General features: G+C 55.9%; 4 protein-coding genes and 1 non-coding gene across 7 annotated transcripts in view; 3 read left to right on the top strand and 2 right to left on the bottom strand.

Moving 5' to 3' along the window:
- Nucleotides 1-3,023: 3,023 nt before the first annotated feature.
- SETD6 (SET domain containing 6, protein lysine methyltransferase) lies at nt 3,024-6,617 on the bottom strand. 2 transcript variants are annotated; one of them, XM_039721515.1, is made up of 9 exons: nt 6,551-6,617; nt 6,361-6,459; nt 6,132-6,276; nt 5,525-5,666; nt 5,045-5,239; nt 4,776-4,899; nt 4,353-4,530; nt 3,971-4,113; nt 3,024-3,506 (listed from the first exon to the last, which is right to left on the bottom strand). In XM_039721515.1, the coding sequence occupies exons 1-9, from the start codon at nt 6,575-6,577 to the stop codon at nt 3,195-3,197; spliced, it is 1,365 nt and encodes a 454-aa protein (XP_039577449.1). In that variant the 5' UTR covers nt 6,578-6,617; the 3' UTR covers nt 3,024-3,194. The 2 variants fall into 2 exon arrangements, with proteins under 2 accessions (XP_039577449.1, XP_039577447.1); XM_039721513.1 differs by having other exon boundaries at nt 4,353-4,533; nt 6,551-6,616.
- Nucleotides 6,618-7,681: 1,064 nt separating this feature from the next.
- On the top strand, nt 7,682-7,754 carry TRNAK-UUU. The gene has a single exon. It is a non-coding gene; the product is annotated as a tRNA-Lys (tRNA).
- Nucleotides 7,755-8,361: 607 nt separating this feature from the next.
- On the bottom strand, nt 8,362-13,783 carry LOC120508090 (SNF-related serine/threonine-protein kinase-like). The gene is made up of 6 exons (XM_039721417.1): nt 13,660-13,783; nt 12,181-12,803; nt 10,620-10,761; nt 10,238-10,450; nt 10,001-10,138; nt 8,362-9,854 (listed from the first exon to the last, which is right to left on the bottom strand). Exons 2-6 carry the CDS (start codon nt 12,767-12,769, stop codon nt 9,026-9,028), a joined length of 1,911 nt encoding a protein of 636 aa, XP_039577351.1. The 5' UTR covers nt 12,770-12,803; nt 13,660-13,783; the 3' UTR covers nt 8,362-9,025.
- An 803-nt stretch (nt 13,784-14,586) lies between these two features.
- Nucleotides 14,587-19,139, top strand: LOC120507944 (agouti related neuropeptide). Of its 2 annotated transcripts, XM_039721131.1 has the most exons (4): nt 14,587-15,617; nt 16,424-16,623; nt 17,346-17,440; nt 18,036-19,139. In XM_039721131.1, exons 2-4 carry the CDS (start codon nt 16,440-16,442, stop codon nt 18,225-18,227), a joined length of 471 nt encoding a protein of 156 aa, XP_039577065.1. In that variant the 5' UTR covers nt 14,587-15,617; nt 16,424-16,439; the 3' UTR covers nt 18,228-19,139. The 2 variants fall into 2 exon arrangements, with proteins under 2 accessions (XP_039577065.1, XP_039577064.1); XM_039721130.1 differs by having other exon boundaries at nt 14,587-16,623.
- A 120-nt stretch (nt 19,140-19,259) lies between these two features.
- Nucleotides 19,260-25,990, top strand: part of ATP6V0D1 (ATPase H+ transporting V0 subunit d1) — a 34,339-nt gene continuing 27,608 nt past the window's right edge. The window contains exon 1 of the mRNA XM_039721129.1: nt 19,260-19,435. Coding sequence (XP_039577063.1) covers nt 19,306-19,435 — 130 coding nt within the window. The 5' untranslated portion in view covers nt 19,260-19,305. The remainder of the gene's footprint in view (nt 19,436-25,990) is intronic.

Raw genomic sequence — 25,990 nt, 5'->3', positions numbered from 1 at the left:
ATTGTTGTTAATATTGCAAGGTCCCTGCACCTAGCAGATGCTAGGAAATAGAGCTTCACTTCTTTCTTTATACATAACATCAGCTTGTTAAAGCTGAATGTTTTAGTTGACTGCTGTGGTGTGGGCAGAGAGGTCAGGATTTCCTGCTTGGCTTTAAGGGGTTCCATTCCTGGCTTTGCATTTGCTGTATAGAGGAAAAAACAGCTCTGAGGGATCACTGTGCCAGTGGGTGACAGCTCAGAGGGAATTCTCTCTCTTTCTTTTCCAGACATCAGTCACTTCTGTGTCAAGGAGCAGATTGTGGCTAGGTCCTACAATTCCATGGCATTTCTTTGCCAGGTCAGCAGCTGAATTGAAACTGAGCCTTTTTGTGGACACAGTTCTCATTTCTTCTTCACTATACTTTTTACCATGCCTCCCATTCCAATCCCAAGGACACACAGTTCTACCTTGTTTTCCAGAAATTGTATGCCTGTGGTTAAATCTCTGTGATAAAACAGTACAGCATAATTGACAGCCCCCTGTTTGAGGGTTCTCCCATTCAAATGTAAACAGCTTCTGAATTCTGGCATCCAGTGGGATACAAAAGGATATTTTTAAGGGAATATCTTTCAAATCTGATGCCCTAAACCACTGACTAATGTTTTTTTTTATGTGGTTGATGCACATCTTGTGTGCAAGCTTTATGGCTCTTAAATCTTGGACTAGCTGATACTCATCTGAGTGTGGTTTCTTAATGGGTGGAATTGGGGTATTAAACTGATTGGCGTCCCTGAAGCCACCCAAAGCTAATAAATCTTTCAATGTTTGGCCTAGCCCTTTTATAGCTTCCAGTTTAACAGGATGTTGTTTTCATCTTACCCATCTCATGCCTGGTTTTAATTGGATTGTTACCAGTTTTGCTGCTTGTGATCTTGCAGGAGTGCCAGTCACCTGCTTGAGAGGAATCACCCCATCATTTATTTTTATAGGTATTTCTTCCTCTCTGGGTCTTCTTGATCCTGTAACATAAATGCTTATGCCCCCAGGGCTTTTTCTTCTGGTTTATGTACTTGAATCTCTACTTTTTCAAAGGTTCTTTTTGCATTTAATGTACTTAAGTCTCTTCCTAATAATGGCATTGGGCATTTGGATATGTGCAGAAATATTATAAAACTCTTTCCAATTCCAAATTGGAGTGGCTGGAAGAATGGCTTAATTCTTTTTTTCCTATGGCTCCAGCTATAGATGTGCTTTGTTTACTGAAGGCCTATTTACATCTAAGTTGCTCCTCTATTAGATATTCTACCTTTTCATTCCCCAAATTTACTGTGACCAGGAGTTCTTTTGGGGATTCTATGGACCTGTCAGCTGCCTCTTGGTCTAAATCCCAGTTGAGTGTAAGCAGTCAGGCTCCTACTTGTGGAGCCTCCCATCTTTGAGCATTACTTGTGCCCTGGCTTCTGTGGGCATTTGTTTCCAGTGCCTGTTCTGCTTACAGTAACTATGTTGAATTTTTCCTACTAGAGGAGAATTTAGCTGTTTAAATCTGATTTCCTTACATTACCTCTTGGCCTTCCAACTATCACAGAAATTTACCATCCCTTTTCTGATCTCTTTTCCTCTTTTCTCCACCTCATTCTCTTCATTACACTTCCTTCTTATTTCTCTAGTGCTAGAACATGAGAGTCTGCTGTCATCAATCCACATTCCTTCCAAGCCTTATTATTCTGCAATGCAAAGAACAGATCAACATCTGGTACTTTGCCCCATTTTCCTTCCTGGCAACAAAGTAACATTGATTGCAGGATCCATTATGAGGCCATTTTCCTCAATTCTCTTACAGATAAAAAGGCTACCACATAATCAACTTCTTCTTAGTAAATGAATCCTTTCCAAGCTTTCCCCGTGGTCCAAAAATACATTCTTAGAAGTGAAGTTCTCAGAATGCCCTTCTCCAATGAGGTGGAACTTCCAATGCCCATGCAGGCAAACAATTACAAACAGCAGGTGTAGCAAAGTCTTGTTATAGGTTCAAACCTTTTATATGCTTTGGTCATCACCAAGTTTCTGCATATCTAAAAACAAGTTTTAACCCAAACCCCTCAACTTTAACCAAGATACAAAATGTAATTCTCCTCTGACATGTACATTTTCCAATATGATTACTTTGGAGACACAGGATACCAAAACAGCAGTTTTAACAATGTCTCTATGAAGGATAGTGGCAGTTATGTGAGATCCAGCCCAAATTCACTATTGTCCCATCTGGGAAACCAGAACAAGCTCCCCTCAGCACTGTTAAACCATCCTGTCCCCAAGCACTGCAGGCAGGGCTGTAGCTGAGCTTTGTTATGAGTGCAGTGTGGGTTTTGCTTGTCTGCAATACTTCTAACTGCAGCAGCAGCAACAATCCCCCTGCTCTTAGATGGGGCTTCAGACCCTGTTGAAGTAGAGAGCATGGGCTGGGTAAGAAAACTCATTTTTGTTAAATAGAGCTTTGCCTGTCAACCATCAGTGTTTTGTCATGCAAAACCAAAGTGGGTTCAGGTTAGAACTGCACCAAGCAGAGGGTGTATATCAAATGCTCAGCCTGCAGCAGCTGTGGAACTGTGACAGTGCTCCTCCAGAGTAGTCTCAAACCCACACAGAAATACCTTTTGTGGAAATACAAGGAAATATTTGTTATACTGAGCCTGCATGAAGGCCAGCTAGATGGGCTTGTACTCTTGAACATGTTCAACATAAAATATGTACAGGTGAAGAGTTTAGTGTTGTCAGCAGATCCCCCTGCCAGATATTTACTCTGAACCTCTCTAAAGTAAGAGCTACCAGCAGGATTTCTGCCCTCTTAATCTGGATAAGGAGCAGCTCTTGCCATAAACTTCTGATGCTGAATGAGGGAATCCTCTGCTGTTCTGGCAGTGTATGTGTGCCTTCCTAAAACAGCCATTAAGATGGCTGGGATTTCTTAAGGCCTCTGGGAAAAGGTGGTATTTGTGCTGCAGAGCTCTCATGATACAATAAGGCCACTCCAAACCACCTCTGTGCTGTGAAGATACTTCTTTATGTAGAGGTAGCTAAAATTCCATGTGCTGCATGAGGGACAAGTGGACCCGCAGTCAGTTTTGCCATCTGCCCTCTCTGCTACAGAAGAGATGGCCAGAGGCTGACCTTTCCCTCAGGATCAGCCCCAGCCAGGGGCACTGAGGTTTCTACTGAAGCAGCTCTAGCAGCTGATGCAAGATCCTCTTCTGTCCGTAGCGCACGTGCAGCGCCTGCTGCTCCCTTCGGCTCAGTTTCTCGTAAGCCTCCTTGTTACTCAGCAAGTCCTGCTCTGCTTTCAGGTCTGCCCCATAGGACTCCAGGGTCAGCAGCACACTGTCATAAAGGAGCTTCTTGCAAGGGGTTTTAAGTCTGGAGAGGGCCTCATTTGAAAGAGTGGAGTTTTCCTCTTCGTCACTGTCATCTTCCCACCCATCTTGCTCCTTATACTCCTTGAATTCTTCTTCTGACATGCAGAGCACCTGTAGTGACCCAGGCAAAGGGATAAGTCACTGGCAGTGTGAGTACATCAGGCTTTCTGCTCTGTAGAACAGAAGAGCCACGTGGAGCAGGTGAGTTATTCCTCAGCTGCACTAAAGATTAAGACACTAAAATAGGCTTAGATACCTAAGTGCAAGTAACTGCGGATTAGAAGAACATTAAAACAGTAAATCTAGGTATTGGCAAGCTTGTAAAGCATCTCAGCTGTCACCTACAAAGCTGTGACAGCTTTCTAGAACAGCAATAGCCATGGAGCCATTAAAGACAAATATGTGAGTACACATTGGATGGCTTCTTCAGGAGAGGAGGCCCCTACCACTGTTCACACAGGACTGTTGGTGCCAAACTGCCTTCAGGTGCTTGTCCTTCACTGAGCCATTCTGCACTGCTGATTTGCCCAGCTGCACTCTGTGCTCCCTTTTGCAGCTCTTCTGGCCATTCTTACCTTGAGGGTCACGGACAGCTCTTCCTCTGTCAGCACCTCATCCCAGCCAAGCACAAAGGCACCTTCCTCCCCCACCATCTCCAGCTGGCACAAGAAGTCCCACTGCTCTGACACCAGCCGCCGCTGCGCTTCACTTTTGGCACCTGTTTTGAAGGGAGCAGAGCTGTGAACACAGCCAGGATGGCAGTGGAGGGGGAGCGTCAGTGGAGAAGGGGAAAAGGAGGCAGAAAACCAGGGCAGGGCCCCACGCCCTGAAATGCTGCGGAACAGGCTGATTTCATGTCACCCCGTTGAACAGACCCTGTCCCGGGGGCTGGTGGCACTCACGCTGCAGTGCCGCCCTGCACAGTGTCACCATCAGGGACAGGCTGGTGGCACTCACGCTGCAGCGCCGCCCTGCGCAGTGTCACCATCTGGATGTCGGCCGTGTCGTGGCTGTTGCCGGGGTAGGGCTCGGCGAAGCCGTACATGTGCAGCAGCTGCCAGTTGGCCATCTGCCCGTACGTGTTGAAGATCTCCTGTCCCTTCCTCACGGGCTGCGTTGTAACCATCCTCAGACACTGCTGCAAGCAGGGAGAGGAGAGCACCTGAGCTTGCTGATCACTGCTCAGCAGGGGCTTGCAGAGAGCTCAGATGGCCTGAGCTCCTCCTAACCAAACACGCAGCAGGGCTTTGTTTTAACGAGACCCAGGCCACACTTGCTGCCCTGGGCTGAGACCCCACCTTGCTGTGCCCCCATTCCCAAAAATCTTACTAAAACAGAACCAAGCTGTGACAATGCCTGCTACAGCAGCTTTGCACTCACAGGAGAGTATTCCAGGTTGGCATTGTGGTTGGCCACATGATTCAAAATATCTGCTACAGGCACCATCATGGGAGGATTGGGCCCCTTCTCATCTTCCTCTTCCTCCTCCAAAGGTTCCTGAAAGCTAAGACAAGGCAGTGGTACACATGGCTGCACAGGGCAAGCTTCACCTTACAGTCAGATTCTTGTGCAGCTGCAGCCTCCAACATAGCCTGTACTCCCATTTCCTTGTCCATGCTCCTAGCTAGAGCAAAGCCCTTACTTCTCACCTGTAAGCCATGACAAATGCCACCAGCTCCTTGTACAATTCCAGAGTGTGCAGTTTGGGGTCAAAGATGTCGGGGTGGGTCTCCATGAAAGGCAAGATGATGGAGTTGTACTCCAGCTGGATGTTAGCTAGATCCTTGTCCACAGCTTCTGGGATGCCTGTGCCCTGCAGGAGCCTTGTTCGCTCTTCTTGCGACCTGTTGCAAAGAAACCCAGCTTCTCTATCTGTGCTAGGGCCAAGGGTCTATAAACTCCTTCCTCCTTAAAAATCTCAGCTTCCCCATGCTCTCCAGGTCCTTGCTCTCTAGCTCTGCCTGTACTGTAACTCCAGGAGGGCCCCTCAGGCTCTGCCCAGTGCCAGCAGAGGGCTTGGCCGTGGGTTGTGTTACCCAGCAGGACACCTCCCTTCCCAGGACAACACTCAGCAGCCCTGGCCTCAGCTGTGAGCCTGAGCCTCCCCAGGCCCCCTGCTCCCACCTTACCAGAACATGGGGTGGTCCAGGCTCCTGAAGTCCTGCCAGAGGGAGAAGTACGGCTGCCAGTGGGAGTTGCTGGCTGTGTACTCGTGGAGCAAGGCCAGCAGGAGAGGGACCCAGCCAGACTGGCTCTGCAGGGACTCCTGGGCTACAGAACCAGAGAGGATGGACAAAACCTTAATTGTTCTGTGTTCCAGAGCCAAAACCTTATAGGACAAGCCTCCATGCCTGTCTTCAGCCTGGAGACCAGGGTTGAGCTTTTATTCCTTGTCCTGAGCTGAACCAGGACCAGAAATGGCTTCTCTGGAGTTACAGATGAGCTCTGCCAGGCCTCACAGCCTGCCCTCCTCAGCCTGAGGCTCTGTGCCTTCAGGAATCTCTTTCTTACCAGTGCTCCAAGGAAACCAGCACAGCACGGGTGCCTGTCAGTTTGAAGCTGGAGATGTTGCACTGCTGGGTTTTTCTCCCCGTCCAGCACAGCTCCTGGGGATGCCCAGCCCTCCCCTCTCCCACCTGGTATCAAACAGCCCTACAGCATCCTGCACAAATCAGAAACGTTCCCGAGGCCTTACTCCTTTAGGAGGTACAGCAGACTCAAGAAGCTTGCACTCACCTTCCCGCAGGAGCGCGTGGATGGCGGTGGTGTGCTGGGACAGCAGCGCCGTGCGCGGGATGCTGAACAGCACCTCTCCCGGCTGGAGCTCCTCGGCGGCCAGCATCCCGTACCCCGCCACCGCGCCCTCCCGGCTCAGGCGCACCTGGGGCCGCACGGAGCGGTCAGGCCGGAGCCAGGGCACCAGGGCGGCCCTAGGGCACGCCCGGGCCCGCCCGCCGTGCCTCACCTTGGGGTTCAGCTGCACCCCGGCCCGCCCGCACCACGCCAGGAACGCGGAGAGGGGGTCGGCGCTACTGCTCCCCTGCGCGCCGCTCTCGACCGCCGCCTGGGGATGGAAACACGGGGTGAAGGGGACGGAGCCGTGAGGCCGGTCGCGGCTCCCGGGAGCCGGGGTGGCCCCGCAGCTTCCCCCGCACCTTGAACCGCTTGGGCGCCGACGCCATGACGCTGCCAACACGTGGTTCCGATCGGGCCCTTCCGGGTGGGAGCTCCGCCCTCATGGGCCGGGCTAACGGTGGCCAAAAAGGGACAGAAAGGGACAGAAAAGGCTGGGGGAGCCTGGCAACGCGCCCGGGAGCCTCCTGCGCGGGGGTCTCGCGGTCCGTGTCTGAGGGGCCCGGGCTCCGAGCCCGTCCCTGGCGGCTCTGAGCTCCGCACGGCGCCTCTCTGAGGGGCCCGGGCAGGCCCACACGCCCGTCTGCGGCCGTGTCCAGCCCGGGGCCGGTGCCCCTCGGGGGCTGCGGCGCCTCCGGGGCTGCCGAGGGGCCGCGCACCGCTGCGGTCACAGCTCCAGCCGTGGGGTAAAAGCAGCGGGCTCTGATTAATCAGGGTAATTAAGCTTGTGCTCCTGTTCAGTCGGCACCACGCACACTCCCACCGTCTGTAGGGGCTCTGATCTCCCTCCAGGGCCGCGCCGCCGCTCATCAGCGCTGTCCCCAGCCCCAGCAGGACGGGTAATGCCATCACTGGCTGCTCTAATGAAGCCAATTAGTGCGCACGAGCTGTTTGAAGAGGCCCCACGGGGCTCCCCCACCCCGTCTGCAACTCGCTTCGGCTTTCATCGTTTGTCCTTTCCGAGCTGGCAGGGCTGGCTGGCAGGGTGGGCTCCCCGTGGGGCAGAGGGTCCCCTCCTGCAGAAGGGCAATGGAGTGTGAGGGGCGGCACCTGCAGCGCCCGCCGCGGGCTCCGTGTCTCGGTGCCGGTCCCGCGGCCCCCGGGGCTCCCTCCTGCGGCTGGAGCCGAGGCTGCTGCGGCCGCAGGCGGAGCTCGGAGCCGATCGGCCGCAGCCCCGGGGCCCTCCCGCCTCCCCGGGAGCGGCGGAGCTCCAGCGCCGCTCCCGCAGCGTCCGCTCCGCTCCCGCCGCGCACCCCGGAGCCCGCCCGGCGCCCGGGGAGGCTCCCAGAGCCCGGGCTCGGCCTGGCCCGCGCCGGCAGCCTCGCTGGGGCGGCGTGCGAGTGCAAATACCAAATATCATCGTCCCCGCAGTGCTGAGGACAGCGGGGTCCCCCCCGCCGGTGACAGAGCTGCACCCCAGACCCCAAGTGTGAGCCTGGATAGCTCAGCTGGGAGAGCATCAGACTTTTAATCTGAGGGTCCAGGGTTCAAGCCCCTGTTCAGGCGGTGGCTTTATCCTTTAAGATCAAGAAAGGGAGGCTGTGGGCAGGAGCAGCATCCCCTCCTGCTGCTGGGGCCCTGTGGGGGCTGCAGGGTACCTTATCACCTTTTCCTATCACCAACTCCCCAAGCTGTTCAGAGCTGGCTCCATCCCACCTGAGACCCACACAGCATTGCTCTGTTCTTCCAACCACCCAGTACTCGGGGAGATCTCAGGTTGGATGGTGAGGAGAGACAAAGGAGCTATCATGGGCACACCTGAAAGGAGGATGGATAGAAAAGGAAGAGGAACAGCAGAGCTGGAGGGAGGGAAGCCCCAGCTGGGCTTGAAACTGGGGGCTCAGGGATGGCTCCAGGCTGAGAGTGAGGAAAGCTATTGGGGCACCCTGGGACTGAGTGTGGTTGACTCTCAAGGGGAGGTGCAGCACCCTCCACCTGCCTTCCGGCATGCCCAGGCCTTCTCTCACCTCTGTCCTTACTCCCATCTGGGGCTGCCCCAGCTCCATCCTGGGCCCCTGCCCACCCAGCTCAGGCAGATGCTCCCTCAAAGCCACCCCTGGTGGCAGGGAAGCCATCCCTGGCCCCTGCCAGGGGGGAGGGCGATGTTTTTGCAATGACACTGCACCCACATCAACCCACGAGCTTATTTTATTGTCCTGACAAACTTTGCTTCCCGGCGGCTCCGATCCTTCCCGGCGCATGTGCCACGGCTCAGGCCCATGCTCCGTCGTCATTCATTTCTTGCCAGCAAGAAAACAAAGAGATAATAAATAGGAAGCTTATTTGCAGGGAGGGCCCAGGGGACAGCCTGGGGTCACGGGCCAGGCTGTGCCTGGCCCTGGCTGGGGCTGGTGGGGGCTGCAGGCAGGACAGCCCAGCCCCGGGCCATGCACACTGTGGGGCTGGGGCACTGAGGGGTCTGGGGGGGATATAGCAATCTCTATTTAATTACATTAAAATAGACTATTTAAAAAAATTATTTCTAGTAGTTAAAAAAGTGTCGTGGTCCATCCCATTCCGGCAGGGTCATAGAGCTGTCCCAGAGGTCTGGGGAGACACTGGCCAGTGCTGGGATGGACCCCAGTCTGCTTCACCCTGGGCAGGCCTGTCCGGGGAATGGGCTGTCACAGTGGGCTCCAGGGGTGGGTGCTGCAGGGTGGCCACCGTGGGTGACAAAGCAGGACACTGTGCCACCCGCTAGCCCCACAGCCACGACAGACCAAAGGCAGGGCAGTGGGTGCCCTCCCAGTCCCCACAGCAGGGCCAGTCCCGGGGCATTAAATGACATGGCAGCAGTTGAACTGCCCCAGAGATAAGAGGCTCTCCTTGGAGCCCGGCCGGAGTTTGAAGGCCAGGGCTTTCTCACAGAGTGGGAACTGCAGGAGCCTGTCCCGCAGGCTGCCCCCCTTGCTCTTGCCCGGGTCCAGCTTGATCACATTCTCTGCACCCCCTTCAGGGCCTGAGCTCTCCAGGGACTGCTGCGCCGGGCTGATCTGCTCCCCCTGCCCTGGGGACGTGTCTGCAGGACTTGCGAGGCTGGCAGGAGTTGTCTCTGCCCCCAGTACCTGGGGAACTTCAGCTGAGCTGCTCTGGGGTGACAGGATGGCTCCCCTTTCCTTGGGGAACTCTGCTGAGGAGCCCCCAGGCTCTGTGTCCTCCTCCCTCCTTAGGGGCTCACCTCCACTTCCCCGCAGCACGGGGGGACCCCGGCCCCCACCCACTCCCTTCCCAGCCCAGGCCATCCCCGGGCGCCCTCCCCGGCCCCCCAGCTCAACCCCCGGCCCCCAGACCTCCCCGCGGCCGGGCGGGCGGTGGGCACGCAGGAAGGCTCGCATCTGCTCCTGGTTCAGAGAGCTGCTCTTCCTCTCCATTGTGCTGGGCCTCTCCTCCTCCTCCTCGTCCTCCTCCTCCTCCTCACAGATCTGCTGCAGGGCCGGGGTGCTCTTGGTGATGGCGGTGTCGACGGCAGGGACCTTCAGCAGGGTCCCCATGGGCTGCCGGCCGCCGATGTCCCCTCCAGGGGGCAGCCGGGACCCCCCTATCTCCGTGAAGGGCAGGAGGCTGCCGGCGCTGCCCACAGGGCCAAATGTGTCTGACAAGTTGGGCCTGAGGAAGGGGAGAGACGTGTCAGTACCCAGCTGGGCATCACAAAGGCTGTGACAAGGAAAGGGACAGGGGACCGGCCAAGACCCTGCACTGGGGACTCAGGATGCTGGGGAGGGTGACACAGGATGGGGGAGCAGGGGGCTTACCTGCTCTGTACCTCCTTGGCCAGGTTGTAAACGAGGCTGAGGCGGTGGCCCTGCTTCTCCTGCTTCTCCCGCAGCATCCTCTCTGCCAGCAGGAAATACGTGGCTGTGATGTGGTTGTAGCGGTCGGCTTCCAGCGCCCTGTGTGGGACCAGGGAGTTGCAGCAGCACAAGGGCTGTGCTGGGAGGGACCCCCAGAGCCCCTCAGTGGGGCTCCCAGCCCCGCATCTCCCCACTCACTCCTGGATGGTGTCCCGATCCGCGATGTTCCCGCACATCATGGCCTGGAGGATGATCTCGTGCTCCTCCTCAGACACGCGCTTGTGGGAGGTGAGGGGCAGCAGGGAGCGGCTGGCAGGGGACGGGTCCACCCCCTGCAGCCACGCGTGGCCCTCGATCTGCTCCAGGGACGCTCGCTGCTTCGGGTCCCGCTGCAGCATCCTGGAGATGAGACTGAGGGAAGGAGTGACATTGCAACCCTGCAGCACTATGTGAGGAATCCCAAAGCAAGCAGCTTTGCCCGCTCTTCCCACCTCAGCTCCCAGGCATCTGCCAGGGCTGGGGCGCCCACCCTGGGGGCAGCAAGGTGGGGTCTGGGGGGTGCAGTGGGGGTGGTGCTCACTCAGCGCACTGTGCCGAGACGTGTGGGGGGATGGTGTAGCGGCAGTCCATGATCATGGTGAGGGTCTCGCTGTCGTTGGCCTCCTGGAAGGGGGGGTGGCCACACACCAGCATGTAGAGGATGACTCCTAGGCTCCAGATGTCTGCAAGAAGCAGCAGCAGCAGTTCAGGTTGCACTCACCATGGCCCAGGAGGTTCCCTGCCCCAGGGACCCTGGGAGAGGCTGCCCCACCAGTGCTCACTGAGATGTTCCTTGGAAGTAACAGCCCCAAGTCTTGTCCCATGGATAGTCGGACCATACTCCCACCAAGGCAGGGAAGGACCTTCCCATCCCCACATCCAAACAGGTCTCAAGGGACTTCACCAAAGCAGTTGAGGTGTTATAACCTTGTTCAGGTAGGGACAGGAAGGCCAGCCCTGAGCTCTGCCCCCCCACCTCCATTCCCCCCATCACACACCCACCCATGGCACATGTCATTCCTCAGCTTCCTGATTCCCGAACCCCACCACAACCATCCTGGCACTGGGCTGTGCTTTAGGAGACTACAGCAATCAGAGAGGGACACAGCACTGATCTAGGCTCTCCAGCTGCACAGGGACCAGCTGCAGCAGGATTGCTGCCCTGTCCGGGACAGGGATGGAGCCAGAAGCATCTTCACCGGCTCCTGCTGCCCAGCACGCAAATTCCTGCAGATGTGCTGGCTTAGGATGCTGAGCACGCCCTGGGGCGCTCCGTTAATACCTTCAGCTGCTTAAGTCAAGTGTTCGAAAATTTCTCATCTGCGTCAGTTTTCTCTCTTCATTTCCCTTTGCAGCGCCACCAGCTTATTTTTCTACCGCCTCCATAAGCTATCCCTGTTCTCAAGTCAGGATCCGCCTTTCCCTGAGCCAACGCTGGGCTTTTGCCTTTAAGGGCTCGTGTTTTGCTTTGCTAAATCCTCCTGCCCTAATTCCAGCCAGCCAGCCAGCTCGGATCCTGCTTCCCTCCCACGTCCGCTCTGTCACAGCAGAGCTTCTTGGAGCCCCCAGCCCAGCTCCCTGTGCCCTCGGACACTCTCCCCAGACCCCTGCACCTCCCCTGCACCAGGGGAGGAAAAGCACTGCGAGCCATGGGAAGGAAGTGGTTTTCAGGGTGGGGATGGAGCAAAGGAAACTTTCGGAGCTCCTCCGCCCTAACAGCAGCATCCCGAGCAGATTTCCTTCCTGCCTCGCCCCGCCAAATAACCACCAGCGCCAGATTGCTGGCAGCTGTATTCTCACACTGCTGCTCCTGGCGGCTGCCACGCCAGGCTCACAGCCTGCTTGGGCTTTTTCCCTTCTCTGGCAACCATCACTCTGTGGGATCTCTGTGGGTGCTGGGACGGTCTCTGCAGGGAGAAGACTCTGCTGTGCCAGGGCAGGGCCAGGAAGCCAAGCACCCAAGGCACAGGCTTGCTCCTTGCAGGGACAGCAGTGTCACTGTGTGCTCCTAGTGTAAGGGACAAATGGGAGGTGGTACCCAGCTGGCAGGACCATGCTCCAGGCAAGGGAGGCAGGTCCTCAGGGCCCCCCTCAGCCCTTACCAACAGCCGGGGCATCGTACTCATCCCCAAGCAGGATCTCTGGTGCCGAGTAGGCCAGGGAGCCGCAGCTGGTGGTGAGCATCTTGCCGGGCTGGAAGTGGTTGCTGAAGCCAAAGTCGGTGAGTTTGACCACCCCTTGCTCCTGGAAGAAGACCACGTTCTCGGGCTTGAGGTCACGGTGCACCACGTGGAGCTTGTGGCAGTAGGAGATGGCGTGGACGATCTGGGCAAAGTAGTGCTTGGCGCGCGGCTCGGCCAGGCCGCCCTCGTGCCGCATGATGTGGTCAAACATGTCCCCGCCGTCGCCCAGCTCCAGGATGAGGTACAGCTTGGCGTGGGTGTCGATGACCTCGTAGAGGCGCACCACGTTGGGGTGCTGCACCAGCTTCATGCAGCGCACCTCCTGCAGGAGCTGCCCCGCCGCCTCCCCCGCCAGCTTGCTCTTGTCGATCACCTTGACGGCCACGCGCTGCCCGGTGAAGACGTGCCGGGCCAGCTTCACCACGGCGAAGTGGCCCTTGCCCAGCGTGCGCTCCAGGTCGTAGAGCCCCGCGATCTTGCCCTCGCCGCAGCCCTGTGCCGCGGCCATGGCGCTGCCCTCAGCTGGGGACGGGCATCAGGCGCTGCGGGATGGAGGAGATGCTGAGCAATGTGGGGTGAGGAAAGGGGTGCCCCCCAATACCGGGGTGCCCCCCAATACCGGGGTGCCCCCCAATACCAGGTCCCCCCTGCACCACTGACACCAGCACTGCCAGGACATCAGGTCCCCAGCAGCCTGGGCACCCCGACACTCTACCTCCCAGTCCCCATCCCGGGACCTAGACCCCAACCTGTATCCCCATCTCCAGTTCCTAGTACTCTGGAATACTTCCATCTTCCATCTCCTAGGGCACCCCATAATCCCCATGTCTGGGTCCCCAGCATCTTGAGCACTCCAACACCCCCCCTTTCAATTCCCAGCATCCTGGACATCCCGATACATCCCTCTACTTCCCAGCACCCCAGGACATCCTGATATCCTCTCCTCCAGGTGTCCAGAATTGCAGCACTCTGGGCACCCCAATACTCCTGCCTCCAGTCCCTCATCACCCTAAGCAGCCCCATACTCCATCTCCTGGTTCCCAGCAGCCTGAGCACTTCATACCCCTACCTCCAAATCGCCAGCACCCCTGTCACCCCATACTCCCAGACCCCAGCATCCTAGGCACCCCAATAATACCAACCTCCAGGTATTCGGCATCCTGGCTACCCCAATATGCTCACCTCCACTACCCTCGCTCTGGGCATCCCCACACCTCCATCTCCAGTCCCCAGCACTCCGGGCCACCCCCACAGCGCCAACCTTTAGTTCTCCAGCACCCCTGTCACTCCTGTATCCCCATCTCCAACCCCCAACACCCGTGCCACCCCATGCCCTCACCTCCAGACCTCAGCACCCTGGGCACCCCCATGCTCCCCGTGTGGCACCCCGATACCCACCCCTGTCCCCCAGTGCGCCCCGGCGGAGCCGCGCTCTCTGGGGCGCGGAGCTGCGGCCGCCGGGGCTGCGGTGCCCGGCGCGCCCGCCCCGCTGACGTCAGGGCGGCTCCGGGATCGCGCCTTAAAGGGCCCGGCCGGCGGGGCTGGGGCCGGGGCGATGCTCGTCGCACCTCCGGAGAGGCACCCCCGGGCCCGGCTCGGTCCTGCCTGTGTAGGGTAGCGGGGACTCGGCTGGCCTCGGCGGTAACGAGGGCTGGTGATGAGCTAAATGAGCCGCCCGCCTGCCTGGATGCTTCCAGGAGGAGAGGGAGAGCCCCCAGCCCGGGCTGGTCTCCGGAGGGTCCCGCCGTTGGGGGCTCCTGTCCGGGATGCCCGCTCATGGGCATCTCTGCTGTGCCACTAACCCACTCCATCAGCCGCTCCCTCCCTCGCTGGAGCCTGAACCACTGAGCCGGGAGCGCAGCCCTGGCCCCCCTTTCCCCCTCGCTTTAAGCCCGTCTTTTCCTGGAAGCGGCCCGGCGAGCGGCCGGCCGCCTCATTTAGCTCGTTACTGGCCATCGGGATGCGCACAAAGCAGATGTTGCTGCTGCAGATTAAAAAGCTCTCAGCGCGGCCGCCCTCGTTCCCGCTAATGCCTTCCCAGAAGTGCTGCGAACAGCCCCTAATGAGCCGTGCCGGGGGCTCCGAGCGGGGGCTGCTGTCAGCGGGCACCGCGCCGGGACCGCGCACCCGGCTGCCCAGGGCTGAGGAACGGAGGAGCAGTGGATGGGACACTCGGCACCCACCGGGGCCTCGGGAAGGGAAGGGGCTGCCAAACCTGCCCCTCACCCGAGATGACTCTGTGCAGGCATGTGGGGTGCAGCAGGCATCCAGGTGCCGTGGCAGGGGATCCTCACTGGGTGTTGTGCTTTGGGGGACACAGATGGGTGCTGAGTGTTTACAGCAGCCACACACAGCTGGAGAATGACACACGGCAGATGAGCTCCTCGCTGGTCCTGTGCCTGCTCAGCCTGCCCCTCAAATGCAGCGAGGAACAGAACATGCCAGGACAGGGGATATAGGAGCAGAGGAAGCCTGCAAAGAGCCCCAGGGGTGGTGCTGCAGCCTGGAGCAGGGGCTCACGCTCTGCTGAGGATGTGCTGGGAGGCCTGGGGGATCCTCCTGGTCTAGGAACAGCCTGGAGGGGGCAGAGCCTGGGCTGCCAGCCTTCCCTGCTGGGGATGTCAGAGCCTGCTGAACCCTTCCTGTTGTGTCTTATTCCCTCAATTCCTGGCTGAAGCCACTCAAGGCCACAAGTGTTCCCCAAAGGAGCCTGGCTCTGGGGAGATGCAGGTTTTCCAAATAAGACATGAGTAAGAGATGCAGTTAGCACAGGTGGAAGCCTGGAGAATCTGCAGATGGTTTGTGGTCAGGAGCTGGAGGACTTTCTGGAGGCTTTGCACTATGAGTGGATGCTTGCTGGGAGACCAAGATAGGAAACATTCCCTTTGAAAACCAGTCAGGCTTGGCATGGTTTTCGTGAGGAGATTGTAGCTCTGTTATTTCTGTATTTGGGAACTAGGAGACGTCTCCTCAGGCTTGGTGCTGGAAAGGGAAGTGGGCTGGAAAGGGAAGTGGGCTGCAAGGACAGTGGGGCTCACTTCCAAAAAACCTGGGAGTTTGGGGGGAGCTAACAGGGAGCTGTTCCTTCCTGCAGCTGTGCAAGGCACCAAGCAGGAGTCCCCCCTCCCATGCATCACCCACTGGCTGCCTCTCCATCCAGACAAAGCCCGTTTTCCAGAGACTCCCACCTACCTGGTAGTTAGCGAAGTCATGTGGCCACAGCACTTAATTAAGAAAAAGCTGATATAAATCCCAGTAAACATGTGGGGAGGAGGACACTGAGGCAGAGGGCGGTAGCGGCGCTTCCAGCGAGCTCAGCGGAGCAGCAGAGAGCAATCCCCTCTCTGCTGGGAGAGGTCAGTGCTTACCAGGGGAAGGGGCTTGGGAGCATGTGGGATGCGATGCCCATGGCTGTGGGGCTCCCCTCAGTGCAGAGGGGTCTCTCCCAGCAAAGAGCGGGGTGGTTTTGTGGGATGGGGAGATGAGGAGTGGCCAGCACTGGGCTGCTGGGGCCAGGTTTGGAACCTCAAGGCTGCCCAAGCAGCAGGCACAGGCTTTCCAAGGATTTGGCTGACACTTGGTGGATACCACCTCCTTTTGCTTTCCTTTTGCTCCCTAAGAGATCACCTACTTTTTAGAGCCTTCAGGCCCCCAAAGCCGACAGCCTGGCCCTGCAGCTTCTCCTGTCTCCCAGCTGTGTGTGCTGTGGTCCATCTCCCTGCCCAGCACTCAGATTCTAGTGGCACCTCCAGGCTCAGAGCCTGGCAGGAGCTGTGTCAGATGTTTTGGCCACACACTGTGCACCTCAATGGTCTGGTGGCTGCTGTGTGTGGGGCAGAAGAACCTGAACTGACACAAAAAAGATCCAATCTCAGTCCATCCTCTGTTGGTCTCCCCTTTCTGTGGAGAGATCATGACTGTGCCTATGTGGAACGCCCCACAGCACATGACAGAGCTTTGGGGGCTCCTGCTCCCAGGTGTTTGTGGGCCCAAAAAAAGGCTCTCAAGTCCAAGGGAACAAACAGCTGGGAGTGGTGGCTGTCCCCAGAAGCTGCCCCTCGCTGACACGGCACTTCTCGGGGTGGCAGGGGGCGATGGCAGTGGAGGGGACAGGCCAGGCTGCCAGCAGGCGGGCTGATGCTGGCCAGCCCCCTCTGCACAGGTTTCCCCCCAGGACCATGCTGAACGTGCTGCTGCTGTGCTGTGGGCTGCTGCAGGGGATCCAGGCCGCCCTGGATCTCAGGAGTGCTGACCTCAGCTGCGGGCAGCTGCAGAGGGCGAGCGGCGGGCTGGAGCGGGCGGACAGAGCGCGCCCGGCCGGGCTGCAGCGCAAGGGCAAGGAGGCGCCTGCGGGGCCGGCAGGTGAGTCCTGCTCGTCACTGACCCCTCCGGCTGCTCGCTGCAAAACCCAGGGCCCCAAATGAACCGGTGTGGTGGTGCACCAGTTTAGTTGTTCTCTGGCACTGGGTGACTGGGAATTTGCACAGAATAGTTTTGTATTGCACTGTGTAGCTTATGTTACACCATGGGGTTTGTTACCCCTTTTCCCCATCACACGGCCTTCCCCTCACCTGTCCCGGTACCCCCTGGTGGTCTCTCCCCTGGGTTACCCCTCCCCTCACACTCCTCACTGGTGTCCCCGTGGCTGTGGACCTCTCCCTCTGTCCCCATCCCGGGGTATAAAAGCTCCCTGCTGCCAGGGAAAGCTCTCTTTTCTCCCATGGGTTTGTCCACCATCTGATGTGTGTTTTGGAATAAAGGACAATGTTTCCTGTGTGGAGGAGAGCACTTCTCAATCTTTTACCTTTGTCTATGAAGTATCGTGTGGGCAAGGGTCTGCAGCTAGCCAGAGTGGACCCCAACAGCCCTGGAAACACGATTCTTCAAACTGGGGATGCCACACACACAGACAGGGGATCCCCTTAAAGCAGCACAACTTCTCCTGGCCCTGGTTAGTGACAGCAGCTTGGCAGCCCACAGGGAGTGGGGTCTTTTTTTTTCTGGAGGGGACACACGAGCAAAGGGAGAAGAACCAGAGCTGACCCTCCAGCAGCCTCCTGGTCCAGTTTCTCTGTATCCTGCAGGAGCTCTCCCAAGGCTGGGGTTTGAGCAGATGGCCCTGGGGGTCCAAGAAGCTGATGGTGACCTTGTGCAGAGAGGCAGCCTGCTGGAACCACAGGTATGGCTCCCTGAGCTTACAGACACCCCTAAGAGCGTGGCAGCCTCAGGCCACAGCAGCCTTCTGTGTTCCTGGGGCTGGGGGGTTTGGAGCTGGTGCTGCCTGGGATGGGGCTATCTGTCCATCACCTGAGGAACTGGGATGAGCTGAGGCTGCTCAGGCCTGCAAGGGGCTCCAGCACTCAAAGGAGAGGGGTCAAGCCTGTGCTGCTCTAATCCATTTAATTAAGCTCAAGTGCAGCCCAGGAAGCCTCTGCAGAGCAGGAGCTTGCTGGGCAGTGCCCTGTGTTGCCTGGCTCAGCCCCTGGAGCCTCTGTTCGGGCAGAAGGCACAGCACTGTTTGCTAAAGTTCAAGTTGTACTTCAAAATAAACGTGTGCAGCAAGGCCTTGAGACACCGTGGATGAGGCAGCAATGCCTGCAGAGCACACAGTGCTCAGCAGTGATTGCCCACAGAAAACAGAGCCCAGGGCTGAACACGACAGGAGCAATGCCAAGCTCCAGGAGCCACTCTTGGCTCTGCCCCACAGTTCTTCACTGCTGGCACAGCAGCCCAGGAGCAGCTCTCCCCCTCCTGCTCCTGCTGTCTCCCTGCAGGCATCCTCCACAGAGCTGCAAGCCGAGGGCCGCGAGGAGCGCTCCCCGCGCCGCTGCGTGCGGCTCCTGGAGTCCTGCCTGGGCCACCAGGTGCCCTGCTGCGACCCCTGCGCCACCTGCTACTGCCGCTTCTTCAACGCCTTCTGCTACTGCAGGAAGATCAGCACCACCTTCCCCTGCGGCAAGAACTAGCGCCCGCGGGGCTGCCGGCTGCTGCCCCCGCGCGTGCCCCCTCCCCTGCAGCTCCAATAAAACAGCCCTGTGCAAAAGCCTCTGCCAGCGGCATCGGTGTGGCACGTCCCGGGCTCTCAGGGGGTGGCAGCAAGGTGAGGGTGGCCTGGGCAGTGTCACACAGCTGACACCCCGGGCGTGCCTCTCCTGGATCCTGTTTCAGCAGCAGGGGCGCCCCAGGGGATGTTGTGGCAATGCTGCTGCTCCCCACAGAGTCGGGCTCGTTCCTCGGCGTGCACCGAGCCACAATGGCACACTCCAAAGGGACACCGATGGTTTGTCTCAGAGCTGCCCCAGCCTGGGTGCTACTCCACAGACCCAGCACAGCTTTCTGTGCCATTATTTACACAGAGAAGTTCGGGGTTAGTGACTTCCTGAGCACAGCCCCTCTGTCAAGATTGGTTAGGAATTTCCATAGAAATCACGTAACTCCAGATAACTTCTGCTCATGCTCAGGGGAAGGATCTTCACCTCAGCCGGTCTTTTTGACCCTGCAGGTGTGATTGTTAGTGTTCCAATGAAGACAGCTCGGCTCTAGGATACATGGACCTCGAGTATTTCACCAGGTTGACAACATACATGTAGACATACATCACCATCTTGACTTACTACATCCTTAAAGTTCTGGGATATTCATGATTGAGGGGTGCTGGCTGCTGCCTGTCCCATTGATTAGTCCTCCTTTCTTCCTGATTACGTTTAAAAGTACACAGAGGTCTTACATCTTGCCTTCATATAACCCTGACATACCCCACATTTTACAACACCTTCACATCAAACAAAACTACTTCATTTTTTCACAGAGCGGCTCCTGGCGAAGCCCTTTAACTAGCTAGGTATTTCCTGACTGGCAGGAGCGCTGTCTCAGCAGCAGGCGGCACGGTGAACTTTACGTGTTACGCTCCTTGCGCCCGTAGCGCTCATGGCGGCCGCCATCGCCTCACGCCCGCGCTGGCTGCCGGGAACGGCGCGGCCACGTGACCCGGCGCGGGTCACGTGAGGCGGCGGGCGCTCGCGCTGCCGCCCGCCCGCCGCCGCCATGTCGTGCTTCCCGGAGCTCTATTTCAACGTGGATAACGGCTACCTGGAGGGGCTGGTGCGCGGCTTTAAAGCGGGGGTGCTCCGGCAGGGCGACTACGTGAACCTGGTGCAGTGTGAGAGCCTGGAGGGTGAGTAGCGGCGGAGGCCCGAGGCGAGCGGGAGCGGCCCCCCCGCTCCCCGCCATCCTGAGGGGAACGTGCGGGCTGTGGGCTGAGGGCAGGTGGTGGGGGGCTGCGGGGAAAAGAGCCGGTAGCGGCGTTTAGGAGGCGCTGTTGCCGCTTTGCCCCGTGGCTGGGGCGCAGTCGGTGTCCCGCCTGGCCCCTCAGCTGACTCCGTTTCCCGGCCGGCCCGGGGTGCGGTGGCAGCAGCTGGTGCCGTGCTGTGAGCGAACTTGGGCTCCCGCTGCCTTCTTGAGGCGCCCGTGTAGCTGTAGCTGCGGGGTTTGGGAGCCCGGTGGGTTTTGACAGGCGTTGCTGGTGAGACGTGTTTGTGCCTTTGCTCCCTAAAGGGCAGGAAGCCTTTTAAGGCCTGGAATGAGGCTATTGGTATAATCTAAGATCTCTGATATCCATTGTTAGTGTTTAAGGAGATCAGGTCACTAGGAAAGAACCTGCTGTTATTGAAAGATCACGAGTGGAAAAGAAATCTACTGCACAGATGAGTAAATTCAACAGTAAATTCACCAGTGAATTATCTGTTGCCTCTGATTTGGCAATGTCTTTCAAGGCTAATTCTGATTTCTAGCCATCATCTTCTTTTCTGGATCAATGTGTACAAACTTGCAGAACTGTGAGGATTTATTTTTTTAATTGTGAGGGTGGTGAAACACTGGCACAGGTTGTGCAGAGAGGTGGTGGGTGCCCCCTTATTGGAAACATTCAAGGCCAGGTTGGATGGAGCTCTAAACAAACTGGTCTAGCTGAAGATATCCCTGCTCATTGCAAGAGTACATGGCCTTTGAAGGTCCCTTCCAACCCAAACTATTCTGCAATTCTGTGATCACTCATTGTCTTAACTAGTGCTAAACTGTTCCTCTGATCAGTGACCTGCTTAGCACTTTTCACTCTTTGATGTACAGAGCCTGGACCACAAATCACAAAGATTAAAACTAGGCCTGTCTTGAAATAAACTAGAAACACACATATCCAGAGATGTTGGTTGTTTTCATCGGTGGAGCTGTAATTATTGGATCATTTTTTCTTCTAAAAATTAGTTAAGCATCAGTTTTATCTAGACAATCGTTGCTGAGTGGTTAATTGGCATTGGCACTTCAGAGGAATCCCTGGCCAGCTGAACTCTGGATGTAGGTTAACAACAGAATGGGAACAGAGTGCTGTGTTGTGCCCCAGTCTCTAGCTTAAAAATCCCCAGTATGTTTTTATTTAGGACAGACTCTCTCTTTCCACTTTTCTTTTTTTGCAGCTCTTTGCTTGCAGCAGTCACTGTCAGTCCTGCTGTGGAGCCTGAAAGAACAGTGGCAGTGACTTCTGCTCTCCTGCTAGTCACAAGTCTCAGCATGCCCTGATCTGTGACTTTTTCACCTTTCCTGCAGATAACTTCCCCTTTGGAGTCTTTCTGTGCTTGGAGCTTCTCTTTTCTCTCAGTTTCTGAAGCAAGCTGCCTGAGCCTAGTTCTGCCTTGGAGTGGTGCTGGCTGCGTTTGGAATGAGTCACGTTGGAGTTCCCCCCTGCTGTTCTGTCCCCAGCAGCTCTGGTGGTGGCAGCTGCTCTTGGTCACGTGTGTGTGTCATGGCATTGGTGCTGTTCTGTCCCCAGCAGCTCTGGTGGTGGCAGCTGCTCTTGGTCACGCTTCATTCAGAACCTGAAGGCTCTTCCAAATTCACTGCCCATCTTGTTACTCCTTCACTTCACTCACTGTGCCCTTTTGGAGAGGGATTTTTCTTCAAAGGAGCATTGTTCTTTGTTACTTACGTAGGTCTCTGGTCAAACAGTTTCTTTCCTCTGTCCTTTTAGTGCTGATTTTCTCATTTCAGTATTTGTTTTCTGTGCTCCACTAACTTTTAACCTGTTTCTTTCCCTCCCAGATGTTCTTCTGCCCTAAATCCAGGCAGTGGCTGATGTATTAGCAGTCAAAATAAGTACTGGGGCATAAATTACTGACACATTCTTCTCTATTCTCTGTTTAGTCCTTGCTGCTGCCTCTCACATGTCTGGCTCTGCAGTTAGTCCCAGTCCTGGAGCAAGTGCTTGCCTTGGCCACAGAGAAGGCCTGAAGGACCAAGGCTGTTCTGGGTCTGGCTCTGGGAATTGGGTGTCTGGCTGCTGGGAGGACGTTGTGCTTCCAGGTCTGAAATGCTGCTCCCTCTGGTGTGCCCAGATCACTCTGGAAGCATAAAGGGATTGACTTGTCTGTTTCAGGACTTAGGCTGGCAGTTTAGTGCTGCTGGGAGGGAGGAAATCCTGCTTTTCTGCATGATCCCCTGGTGTCCCTGCTGGTCTGATCACAAGGTAATCTGACCCCACTCTCCATTGTTGAGTCAGAAGCAGGGAGCCAAATGGGCTGTCTGTGGTCAGGCAGGCTCCTGGGCTGGCCATAAGAACTGCAGAAAACCATGGACTGAGGGTGTGTGTGAGAGCTGGTTTGGTTTAGCTTTCTTTTAAACCCTTTAGCAATAACACGTTTAATCCCTTCTTTCAGCTCCAAAAGTCCTGGTGCTCTGCTTGTTCCTCAGCCCTGTGCAGTACCCGTGAGCTGGGAGCGTTTGGAACCTGCCTGGTGGTCGCTGTTGTCTCCAGTTCCTGCTTCTGACACAAGGTGTCAGTGAAGGACCTGGAGCTGCTTTCCCCTGCTCTAGTGCAGTGAGCATGGATCTGTGCCTGAGTGGAATCTGTCTGGGGCAGCCAAACTTAGGAGTCACCCAGATTTCTACTGTCACAAGATTGCTGGGTCCTCTACAGCTCTTCAAGCTGTGGTGGCCTGTCAGGGGTCTGATGTTCTGTCAGGAGAATGACGAGCTGTTGATGCAGTTGAGCAGTGGTGATGCTTTTAAGCAGCAGAGTTCAGTCTGGGACTGGAATGTAAGTTACCAACTGGCTTTACTGTTGGTCTGCAAAGCTCTCTTCTGCAAAAAGCAGGCAGAGCCCAAGAAGGGCACAAAAGCATCTTGAACCAGGAGTGTCTTTACTTCTAGGTCAGTGTTCATGAGCCTTGTATTACTGCTAGTTCTTCTTGCTTCCACAGCAATATTGAAGAGAACTGCTTTCTTTCTGACTTGCCAGTGTTGTAGAGGTGATTGGTGGGCGAAACCCAGCAGCAGGATGTGTCACCTTCTAGCTGGGTGATGAGGTTGAGGAGTGGCAGGGAGTTGGCTCAGGCTTCTGGGCCTCTTTTGGGAGAGGCCTTCTGGAGACTGTTGGTCTCAGCACCACCACTCTGTGGGTGCTTGTGCCTCTGTCCCTGCAGTTGGCACAGCTGGGAACTGGGATGCCTGGTAAGCAGTGGTGTGCACTTGGAGGAATGGGATCTGTCCATGGAGTTTGTCTGTCCAGGCTGCGTGCACTGTGTGCTTTTGTTTTCATTGTCCCAAGGATCTTTTTTCTCCCCTGCAGGCTGCCTTTGCTTTGAGGTGTTCAGCACATCTCCTTTCATGAGAGAAGAGCAGGGAGGCTGTGCTATCATCTCTTTTTCGTTTTATCACTGTGGGCCTGGAATTTAGGCCCCAAGAAGGCTGAAGCTGGGCTTTTCTTTCAGCAGAACCACATGGTCAGTGTGTCCTGTCTTTTGTGGGGGTGTTGCAGAGCTCCAGACTGACTTCAACAGTGCTTTTGGTGGAGCTCATTATATTCCCCTGTGAGAAGGGGGATCAACAAAGATCCTTTCCTGTGCAGCTCCTTTACTGCACTACCAAGCAGGGAGAGGCCACTTGATGGTCCCGAGGTGTGGCCATGCTTAGATCCATCCTGAGCTCTGAGAGTGGTTCAGTCTGAACTTGGGGCTGTAGAAGCCAGGCCTTAATGTGCTGGAGACCTTTCATTGTCATTCACACAATGATGATTTGTCACTCTCCTGACATCTTGGAGCCCTGTGTGAAAAGCTGACCCCTGTGTGTTGGGACTGTGCAGCAGGGCTGAGCCCTGGGCCCAAGAGCTTTCTCCTGCCAAAGGAGGCAGAGTCTACAGGCAAGGTGGGATCTGAGGAAAGTACAGACCATTCCTGTCATCCAAATGCTGACTTCTTGTGTAGCAGCAGAACAGTGTCCAAAATGCTGTCCTGCTAATTTTGCTGCTTTGTCCTGCATCCTTTATGGGTGTAACCACTGGCTGTGGCTGTTTCATCAACTCTCCCGTTAAATCAAGCTTCAGGAAAACATCATTTATTGGAAGAATGATGGCACTTTCATGGTGGCAAACAAACACTGTGGTCACTGGCTTCCTGCAGGGTTCAGCAGAGGCTCTTTGCTGTTTGTTCTGGCCTCCTTTACCAGGCAGAGACCTGCTTCATAGCTTCTCCTAGCTAAACTTCAAGCAGCAGCTGAGGTCAGCTTCTCATTACTGGTGCAGCTTGAGCCCTTGTTTGGGTGCTGCCCCTTGTCAGATGCTGCTGCTGTCTGGGTTTCCTGGCAGGTATTGCTGCTCGGCAGCCGGTCGGTGCTTTCATCTTGTTTTTCCTCAGCTGTCGGCTCCTGCAGCATGAGACTGTTTTCTGCCCTGTTTGTTTTAGTTTCTCAGTGATTTGTTGCCTCTCCCTTAACCCCAGCACTAGGTGCTGGGCTGATGTCCTGCACTGGGCTTCTGAGGTTGCAGAGTGACTTAGAACAGTCTGTTTTGGAGGGGGAAAAATGCTTACTGGGGATGCAGGCAGAATGGGAGGGGTTACCTTGCCTTTTGGACAGTTTAGGAAGGGGCTGCCTACTTGAGGGGCTCTTCATGGAGCATGACCTGGCTGTGCTGGGTTTGAAGCTCTGAGTGGAGTGAGTTCAGTCCCAGGAAGGGGTGGGCTAGAAACACAGGCTGCTCTTTGGTGCTGAGGGCATCTCAAACTGGTGAAAAGTCAGAGGTGAGATACTGATGGAGCAAAGAGCCAAAGATGATGTTTCTCTGTGTCTAACTGTGGCTCAGATGAATTTGCTGCCTGACAACAGAGAAGAAGAGGTAGCACGTCACTGCTGTGTGTGCAGGCACAGGAAAGGTCTTAAATTCTGCAGGGAACAAAGGGTCTCTGAGTTCTTTCTTGAACGAGATTTCAGAGAATCAGCTTCAGGAGTGTCTGAGGTGGCTATAAACAGACCAAACAAACAGCAACAAGGCAAATGGTAATGACTGCAGTCTCCTGAAGGGAGACGTGGGCGATGTAGCTCATCTGCAGACTGCTGTGTAAATCCCTCGGCTGCTTTATTGCCCCCAGCCTGGGACATGGCAAATGATATTTTAATTTTTTATATAGGCGGTGATGGCCCCAGGTGTTGTGGAGGAAGATGTTGGGGTTACAGCAGATAATTTTTGTGAAAACATCAGTTCAGCTCAGAAGTTGTGGAAGCTGCTTCTGTGCCTGTGCATGAGAAGACAGATCAGTCCTTGCCTGGAAGTGCTTGAGCCCTTAACTTGATTCAGAGCTCTGCAATGCAGTTACAGCAGGAAAGAAGGAAGGCTTGGAAGTCTGAGCTGATGGGGCCATGGATCACTCTGTCTGAGCAGGGCTTACAGGAAGGGATTTGACTGACAGATGTCTGACTGACTAATGGCTTGGTTCCTTGTTACGTCAAAGCAAACTTGCAGGAGAGAATAGTTGCATTAGTGTGGATATCAGGTCTCTTGTGAAGATGTCATCTGAAATGTCAAGGTGTTGGCACAGCAGTGTGTTGATTAAGCTCTGGTTGTGTTTGTGGTTTGTGTACAGGCAGCTGCATGAAAACCAGAGGGTGTGATCTGAGAGTTGATAGGTGGCTGTAAGTACATATCATGGTAATCCCAAGCACTACCCTACCCAGCTGAAAAAGATTGTCATTCTGACAAATGATTGTGTTCTTGCACGAGACAACTTTCTGGGAGCAGTGACCTGGCCATAATTTCCTAGGTTTTGTGGGGGAGGAGAGAACAAAAGTTTTGTGGTCATTCAAGTGCTCCCTTGCCAAATGCTGGCTCAGTCTGTTACATAAAGTGTGTGAACCTCTTGGAAAAATGCCAGAACAGGCAAATGGATCTCTTAAAATCAGTCACTGGGTTGAGGCTGTGTGGAGGGGCTGGGCTCTAGGCGCAGGTCTCCCTTCCTTTCAGCAGCAGCTGGGGAAGAGGCACTGCAAATCCTTGCAGCCAGTGTCTTATCGACATGCAGCGTGTGGGATCTCTGGCAGCTGCCCCTGCCACGGTGCTGCTCTTGCTGCCAGAGGCCAACTCCAGCTCAGTCCAAGCTTGTGTTAGGAACCTGAGCTTTTGGAGAGCTTGGGGCTTGCTCAGCAGTGTGTCCATTTATTAGTCACCGTGCTACTGGGACAGCTCTTCTGGCAGCAGATTTGTGAAACCACGGGATTAGTTTGCTCTCATCTGAGAAGCTTGACATGTGAATAGTCCTATTAAAAGCTCCTGAACCCTCTTGGCTGAAGCTTGGTGACTAGCCCAGCAGCTGGAGGAGGACAGGCTAGTGTAAAGCACTGATACACCGTGGGATGCACTGAGTCAGGGTTCATAAATCCGGTCCAATTTTTGCAAAATATGTTCCGTTTTGTC

Source organism: Passer montanus, unplaced genomic scaffold (genome assembly GCF_014805655.1).
Source record: "Passer montanus isolate IOZ18808 unplaced genomic scaffold, ASM1480565v1 scaffold45, whole genome shotgun sequence".
NCBI lineage: Eukaryota > Metazoa > Chordata > Aves > Passeriformes > Passeridae > Passer > Passer montanus.
The sequence above is the reverse complement of the archived record's forward strand: the minus strand, read 5'-3'. Positions and strand labels throughout refer to the sequence as shown.